General features: G+C 40.9%; 1 protein-coding gene across 1 annotated transcript in view; it reads left to right on the forward strand.

Annotated features, from left to right (window-relative positions):
• The window catches only part of ntrk2a (neurotrophic tyrosine kinase, receptor, type 2a), an 86,757-nt gene extending 77,741 nt beyond the window's left edge, over positions 1–9,016 (forward strand). Inside the window, exons 16-17 of the mRNA XM_079371057.1 lie at positions 529–687; positions 3,259–9,016. Of these exons, the coding sequence (XP_079227183.1) occupies positions 529–687; positions 3,259–3,444 (345 nt within the window). The 3' untranslated portion in view covers positions 3,445–9,016. The remainder of the gene's footprint in view (positions 1–528; positions 688–3,258) is intronic.
• The last annotated feature ends 279 nt before the right edge of the window (positions 9,017–9,295 follow it).

A 9,295-nucleotide genomic window follows, 5' to 3' on the forward strand; every position in this document is an offset into this window, starting at 1 on the left:
TAATGAGTTTGCTCAATTAGAGCTCAATTGCAAACAGTGTACGTTCACCCTGTTTGTCTGAGTGAATATAAAGCCGTGGCTCTTTCATCAGTGTATCCTTCAGTGAAATGAAATTACACACCGATCAGCAGTGAGGTGTGTTACAGTAAGAGATGATGCAATCTACTGTGTCATGAGTTCAATGCCTCAAGCTGCAGTTTGAAGGTCTGAAATGTCTGCAGCGCTTCTTCAAACTGTACTAGAGCCTCGTGCTGAGTGTGTAAGGCTCCGTGACCACGCGCCACACGTGCATGATAAAGAGGAAGAGAATAAAAGAAAGGATCATTTGAATGGAGAGGTTTGAATATGTGTCAGAGGACGCTTTACAGCTCCATCTTTCTCACATTCACCTTCCATCATACTGACTTTATTCTCTCTTTCCCTGTGTGTGTGTGTGTGTGTGTGTGTGTGTGTGTGTGTGTGTGTGTGTGTGTGTGCGCGTGTGTGTGTGTGTGCGTGTGTGTGTTTGTTTGTGTGTTGTGTTTGAAGGTCGGAGGTCACACCATGCTGCCAATCCGTTGGATGCCTCCTGAAAGCATCATGTACAGAAAGTTCACCACAGAGAGCGATGTTTGGAGTCTAGGAGTCGTCCTCTGGGAGATCTTCACCTACGGCAAACAGCCCTGGTACCAACTCTCCAACAACGAGGTGCAGTAAAAAGAAATAATTATTCATGATAAATGAAACTGAAACTGAGCTGGGAAGCTTGATATGTCTCAGATTTCAAAAGGAAACGTTTTTTTTATTTTAGACTTTTTATTGCCGTTATTGGAGAAACAGGAAAGTATATACATGGAAATAGGGGCGAGTGAGTGAGAGAGAGAGATAGAGAGAGAGTTAATCAATTAATCAATCATTATTTGTATAGTGCCAATTGAATACAAGTGTTATCTAGAGACGCTTTACAAAAGAGCATAGAGCAGGCCGTGTGTGAGTGAGGACGGCGGTCGCTGTTGGGCTGCCACAGTCTGATGGTGGTGATGATAGTTGGGGACATTATGTGGGATTGGTTCTACAGGTCGTTATCAAACCCGGGCCATCCTAGGCTCGGTATAAATGTTTTTAATCTCTTTTAGTTGAGTTTACAAAAAGTCCCACAGCTGCAAATATGAGGATTCACAAACGTAATGTAAATATATATATTATAGAAATCCTGTATATTTTGTCCTTTGTAGATTTAGGATCTGAGCTCATTTACATGTTGATTCAGTCTTTATTGCTTTTCATGTTTACACTCGTTCCTACTTTGAACTGCTGCAAAGCAATTTCCCTCAGGATAATAAATAATCTCAGAAGATAAGGTTTATCTTATCTTTCCTTATTATCTTAAATATTAAAGACTAGAGCTTCAATGAAGCATCACTTTCTATTTCAAGTACTTTGAAGATTTATTTCTCAGTATTTTAAAAGTGATCCCAATGTTCTTTGAACCGTAATGTCAGAAGAGGAAAGCAACAAATCAGCACACTGGAGGACCAGGATGCAGCAAATGCTGCTCAATAAAAGAAAACAAAAACAAGGTCATCCAGACGTTGGCTGTTTTTGACCCTTAACCAGCTGTGGCTCTTTGAATAAGTCAGAACAAGCCCACACTTTGTAATGACTATTTTCACACCCCCAGGATTTATTTTTTAGAGAAATGTGTAAAAAATGATGCCCAATAAATCAAGTATTGCAGTATTCCGGCAGGGCTTTAAAAAACACGACTTTCTGAGTTGCAGTGGAAGATTTCACACAGTGGAAACATTATTTGGTATCAACACAGAGTTTAAGTGAGATATTATTTGGCACTGTTGGTGTGGAAAACACAGCAAGGAGAAACAACAAGGGTATAAATATGAAAGGGGGCTATTTATCTGTCAGTGGACTAGCCAAGATGGCGGCGTACACAGACCCAACTCACAGCTCTCCTGATATACGAGACCAAACAACAAAGCTCAGTGTGTGCTTTTATACAACTACTATAAAGTGCCTGCCTATGAAGTCTGGGCATTATCATTGTTATTATTATTATTATAATTATTAGTATTATATGTAAAGCGCGTCCGTACAGTAAAACAAGAGATAAAAAAGCAGATGTTCTGTATCAGCAAAAAAAAAAAGAAAAAGAAAAGACAAACAGGTAAACAAATCAATAAATAAGTAAAGGATTGTCTGTTTCTTCTGAATTATTGATACCTCTTACAAATCTTCACTTTACTACTCTCGGGGTCTTGACCCAGTTTCCGTAAAGAAGCTCAGCATGTCAGCGCCCTTCACCTCCACCTCCACCTCCAGCTCATCATCGTCCCCCAAACGACGCCCCCAACTCTGGTTACAGCCCTCCGTCCATGTCAGCACGCCACCTTTCAACTCAACCTTTAGCCTTTTCTACAGAATACTTTCCCATTTATATTAAATCCATATTTATCCAGAGTCGTCTAACCTCCGACCTTACATGTCTTTTACACAGGAGACGGACGTAAATGTGAAATCCATCACATACCGGCTCTCATAAGCTGATTACAATCAAAGAAGATAAATAGATAAGCACAGAGATTACTCTCTTACGAGCTCAATCTTAATAATTCAGAATCATTGAATGATAATCTGCAGGAATTCAACCCTTTTGAAATGGATACGTTGCATTTTGGAAGACAAAAAAAAAAACCTTATTCTGGAGCTTAATCGGCAGTGTTAATTGCTAATCATTACACGCACACAGCACGGTGTATTAACTGTGTGAGGAAATGATAATAAGCTTAATTGTATCATAGGCTATTCACGGTAAACTGCTGCCAGAAAATAGTAAATGAAATACAGCTTCTCCTGCGCGGAGTAGTTTCAAAAAGCCTCCTCTGCTTGATTAACAAATCCTCTTCATCCTTCCAGGGCAGACTACGCTAAGAAAATCTGTTCTCATAATGACAGCAATAAATAAATCTAATGCAAGAAAAAGAAAAAGACAGAATTTACCGACACGCAGCTCTCGATGAGTTTGATTATCTCGTTCAGTACTTCAGTGTCAAATAACTTCATCAGCTCAGTTAATAGTGTATTCACAGTGACATTTTCACTGTAAGTCACTGCAGTGAAGTTCACCGGGGAGATACGTCATCGTCACTGCTGTTTAAACACTTTGGCCCGAATGGATGAAGCTTTTCTCTTTATTATTTGCTCGTTTGTTTTTATTACAAAAGCCCAAAAGCTGCTGCTGATGAACTCTTTCCTCCTCTGTAGGTGATAGAGTGTATAACGCAGGGCAGGGTGCTGCAGCGCCCCCGGACCTGTCCTAAAGAAGTGTACGACCTGATGCTGGGCTGCTGGCAGAGAGAGCCGCACATGAGACTCAACATCAAAGAAATCCACGGTCTGCTCCTCAACCTGGCCAAGGCCTCACCTGTGTATCTGGATATTCTGGGCTGAACACAGGAGGAGGACAGGGGAGAGATTTGGATGTGTGTGTTACAGTATTTTAAGGGTGCATGCATGTGTGTGTGTGTGTGTGTGTGTGTGTTTTTTTCTTTTTAGGGTGGACATGATGACACCTGTGAATGAAGTGTGCGATGCTCTCGCATATTTGTGTGTGATGCAAGGTACCACTGTACAGGATGTGAAGCTATTACCAGACTCTTAAAGGCAATCAAAAAAAATCCTCAACCCGTCCCCAAACCGCCTCATTCCCTCGTCCCATTTGCCAGTTTCCTCTCCTTTGTGCATCTCTGCTTCTTCTTTCCCCGCTCCTTCCTTCCCCGGAGAAACATTTACTGAGAGTAATTTAAACTTTAGAAGAGAAAAAAGCCTCTCTCTTTTCTTTTTTGAATGCTTTAAAACTGACTGAGGCTGAATTGACAAAACCTGATTAACAAGACTGAAATATGTAGTGACTCATCCCTCGCTGCCTGTCGGACATCAGGAGGAGTTGGAGGATTCCTGGGAGTTTTTCGCGTGTAAATATGGGACTGTAAGGCGGGCGAGACGTTTCACAGGAGATGGCTCTCGACGACATCGAGCCATGACAACACTGTGTTTCCCCCCCCCCCACAACCCTGTCTGTCTGACTGTCTGTTCGTCTGTCTTTCTTTGTCTGTTTCTCAGTATTACTGTCAGCATTCATCCTACTACAGCTAAACAGGGGATGATTCATTTACTACAAGAGGAGAAATGAGGGAAAAGTATACCCAGTCTGATGTTCTGTGTGATTTCTGCTGAAGCTGAGCTGAACTTCTGCAGTGTAATTCAGGATGAAACCTGAGGTATATGACTTCATTGCAATTGTAAATCTTTAAAAATGTGAAAAAAAAAAACAAACAAAAAAACTATCCAACACTACTCTACAGTATCTCCTCATGAAACGGACTGACACACATGATTATTCTGATATATGCACTCATAAGCGCTCGGTGTTTCACTCTGACTTTGCTCAGGCCTCAAACGTGCAGCTCATGGTAACATGATGACTAATACTCCCCCCATCCAGCCTCCACCCAAAGTGACAGATGCTTCACTTGTGATGTCAAGCACTCATGTCGGAGGTCAATTGATTGATTTGTACGCAGCTGTCTGACGACGCTGAGCTCTCTGTGATGAGGGAGGACGAGGAGGAGAAGGTAGAAGAAGGGGGCGGGTGGGGTGGGGGTGTAAAAGTTGTAGAGGGCGGCTGTGTATTTGAGTGGTCAGATCTCGGTCAGCGGTGTGGGCGTCGGTGCTGTTGAAGGTGTGGTTCATTTGGTCAACCCATATTAAATCATCAAGGCTGTCAGCACTCAGACATCCTTGAAAACCACATCTGTGCTTGAAGGGGGACGCACAAAACAACACACAAACACACACTGTATACCTTACCAGTTGTCTCTCCCTCTCCCAACACACAAAAACACACATGCACACTAAAAGACACTCAAAACTGTCCGAGAAGGAAATTGAATTGTGCATGTTTTATTATTTGAGCGGTGCAGTGCTTCAGCCGGGCCCCATCCACTGTAATGGTGTAATGTATATTTCATTACAGCCTAATGGGCTCCATTAGCACAGTCTCCTCACAGACATTCAAGACTTATTGTTTTATGGCTGAGAAGGATGGATGGAGGGGTGGAGAGGAGAGGTGAAGGAGAGGAGGAACATGGGAGAAGGGGAGCAGCGAAGAGGAGAAATGAGAGGAGAGGTAATAATGCATATTGGGGAAGAAATGGAGAGGGAAGGAGAGAGTCCCATATGTAGGCGATGAGGTAGAAAGGAGGCGGGAAGAGGCACTAACGGGGTCACATGAAGTAAGACGAAGGAGGAGAAGAAGAGGAGGGAGAGGAGGTGTGAAAGTCCTCAGGGAGAAAGTGAAAGTGAGCATCCATCATTACGGCAGCCTGCACGTGTCCTGTAAGCCACAACTTCAACCTCACACACTCCCATCACATTCCTATGTTCAACGTCAACCGCACACAAACACACTTTACTGGCAATCCACCAACAGCTTACACTGAAGATAAACTCAATAATGCACCGCACAGCGCCATTATTGAGAACCACTTCACTCACTTACAGCACAGCTCACATATCTGCTCTTACCGACATACTGTATATAAACAGCAGCTCACATGCATGCAAGGAAACACGTTTAATGTTTGTTTGGAGCATATTTTACTCTTTCAAACACGACCCCCTGTGGTTTCACTAACAGCCATTTTATTTCAAAAGAGAACATCCATCTCGAAGTCTTTATGTTTCTTGACAACAGCACTTGATGGTATTGATGTTTGTGAACTTGAAAATGTTGGTTTTATTGATTTATATATAGTATTATTATTTATAAATTAAGAAGCATTTTTGTACATTTCTTTCTATATCTACAGTTGCCTTTTGCAACCGCAAACTGACTGATAACGGTCACTTTTTAATTTTATTGTGTTTGAGAAAATGTGTAAGATAATCTCAAGTGTTTTTTTTATGTCACGCTCCCTCTTTAAACTACCTGACCTGTCCTTGTGTACAGAGGACTCTACAGCAGGGATTGGTGTTACACAAGTGTGCAGATTAAATTTGGCATCTCGCAAAAGAATCGCCTCCTGCAGAGCATGAATGTGAGGGTTAATGACCGTAGCATCCACAAGAAGAGCTAACAAGCTCCTCAAAATCCATCCCTGCTGTACAGTCATGTCGAGTTTGCAGTGAGTGAGCGCCGCACTCGACAGGTTTTAAAAACTAACAACAATAACTTAAAGGGCAGAGCGTGTGTTAGCTGGAGATGAACGACAAGAAATCAACTCAAAAGAGAGGAGCGAAGGTTCGAAGCAACATGCCAGCTGGCTGCACTGTGTGTGTACATACCTGCTGTGTTGTTTGTTTGTTTTGTTTTTTTAAATAATGAAATGTGGGGACTTCTCACGGAAAGACGATGTGAGACAATGTTTGTTTTGATGAAGACTTGTCAGCACAATGCAGGAGAGATCTGTGAGTTTGGCTGTCTTCGCATTGATGCCTCGGATCAAAGATAACAGTCAAATAATGAAATGAAAAAAATAAAAAGGAAAAGTGTCGTAATGAACGGACACCTCGGACAAGGAGGGACTGACAATCACAGACTTTTCTCTTTCTCTCTCTTCTTCAAGTGACCTACTGTAAAATAGACTTACTCAACCAACTTTCCTCTTCTATGCTGCCTATACTGTACGTGATAGTCTTAAACTTTTGTCTCTAAAAAAGTGCTACTTTTTCTTGATTTTTTTTTTGTAAGATGAAATAACAGCGAGAGGAATGAACAAAAACACAAATGTACAAATGTGAATAAGCTGCTGAAAGAATTAAGCGCCACAAAATGCTGTGTCAGAGACTGTGTCAGTATTTAGATTGTACTTTTTTCTTCGTTTGTCTTAGAACTGGAGGGCAGAGAAAATGGGGAAAGCTACATGGGACTCACTAGTGACTGTAAGCAAACGGCGGCCATTTTCCTCTGACGGCTTTGTCAGGGTGGAAAACTAAAATACTTTCCTGCTGCTTTATTCTAGGTTGCAAACAAATTGTTATAAAAGTATTACACAATTTAATTTAGAAGAGACATCAGGCCATATGTCAAGATAATACTCTTTTTTTTTATCTCAATAGCTTACAATAGATGATAGCTAGCGTTAGCATTTATCCACTAACTAGCTAACTAATGTTAGGAATTTACACCCCTCTAGTTATTGAGCTTTACACGGGTCCACATGATGGCTTAGCATACCTAACTTTAAAACCTTTTGTATGTTTCAGCTACTTGTTTGCTCATATTAATTATACGTTAATAAGTCATACCCTTCCTTCCGTAAATGAAAATGTTTGAGCTAAACCTTTTGCTAATATCAAACCTTACTGAATAAGTCATCTCTACTGCACTAACAAATGAAAATGTTAGCAAGGAAGTGGTTGATTGTTAGCTCTTGTTTACTTAGTTGCATTATACGCTACAAACTAATGAGATGCGAATGTATTAGCAAAAATGTTTATCAGACCACCATCAAATATAAATGTTCCCATGGAGCCAGCCTCAAGTGGACACTCATGGAAGTGCAGTTTTTTTTTTTCAGTCGCTTCTAATGTTGGCTTCATTTTTTGATGCTTTAGGTTGCTGCTTGATTTAAACTGTGAGTGTGTATTTTCCATCTCATGCAGACTTTAACATCAAATATTATGTTTGAACTTCAAATATGTTGTGGTGTCCCTCCTGACTTTTGGTTAAATGTATCTTCCAGTTGCTCAAGTTGATCAAGCAGGATGAAGTGATAATATATGACATTCTTAATGTTTATACATTTTTGCAACCTGGAAAAAAGCAGTTTTCATTTCTGGCCCCTGCCCTAAAAGTTAAATCAGTAATAATGGTGAATTAAACAAAATGACATTCAGCTGCCCACTGGTGCAGAGCAGTTCTCCCTGTGGTGTGTGTGTGTGTGTGTGTGTGTGTGTGTGTGTGTGTGGGTGGAGAAGGCTGATTGATGCTGCAGTGAGTCAGGAGGGATTCCGACCCCACCCAAATCCAAGTTCAAATAACAATCAACAGAGGAATCAGGCATTGATTTGTTGTCGCCGTTCACCAATTCATGACAAATGACTTTACCCGCTGAGGTCGGTATTATGGCAGCTAAGATTTATGGAATCACTCAATTGATTTATTTATGTTTTCAAATCAGCCTCCTTCTCGACACAACCTACTAAACCTGTGTTCTCAAAAGTATTTCAGCAATATTAACAGATAATTTCTGTTTCTAATCGCCTCATCGTAACTTAAAATATCGGGCTGAGTAAAGTTAAACTTCTCGACTCAGTGAATTGAAGCCAATCCACACTCTGATACAGATCAGGACTTTGAGCGTGTCATGATCCATATCACATTTAATCCCTTCTCTCTCACACATCACAGTCTGAGCTAATAAAGCTGAAGAATCATAAAGGTCATCTTTAAGATTAACTTTGGGCTTAGATGCTTCTGGAGCCACTGCGCCTTGAAGAATGTAAAACCACAAAAAAAAAAAAAGCTTCTCTGCAAAAAAAAAAAGTTAAAACTGTGACTTGCTATATGCAGTATTTCTGTTTTTCAGTAATTGGGTCTGCGCTGTTTGTCTCTTTGTTAAAGAGGGTTTTGTTGCTGCCATGGTCGTAGAAAAAGAAGGATTTAGGTGGATGTGTCGTCAATGTTTGGATTGTAAAAGGTTTAATACGGGACACAAGACAAAACATGGAGATTTCTGTATGAAAGAGATGTTTCAATGTCATTTAATGCCTACAAATGTAAGAACCATCTGTATTGCAAAGCACACAAAGTAATTAAAAGCTGGAAATGAAGCAAAACGTGCTCAGCTTGTATAAACACACACAAACACACACACACACACCAGAGGGACATGTACAGTCATACAGTCGAGTGGTGGAAGTGAGTCATGATAGCAGATGATGATATGATTTCTCTCTGAACCTCGATCAGTCTGTCGTGATACAATGTAATTAATAAAAAGTGTTATGTCACATCAAATCTCCTGCCAGTGAATTTACAGAAAAGTAAAAAATGTGTGTGTGTGCGTGTGTGTGTGTGTGTGTGTGTGTGTGTGTTGGAGAGAGAGACAGGTGACCAACAAACAAAGAGGAGGCTGATAAAAGGGGGAAGTAAAAGAAATTGAGGGGCTTTACAGAAACAGAAGAGGCACTCAGGCATGCTCAGGGTGATGTGAGAGAAGCCGAAAAATAAGCTAAATTGAATCCAGTGATAGAGCTGGAGTGTTTGAGTGTTGCCACATCTCTGCCATTCTATTAA

Source organism: Symphodus melops (genome assembly GCF_947650265.1).
Source record: "Symphodus melops genome assembly, chromosome: 1".
Taxonomy (NCBI): domain Eukaryota; kingdom Metazoa; phylum Chordata; class Actinopteri; order Labriformes; family Labridae; genus Symphodus; species Symphodus melops.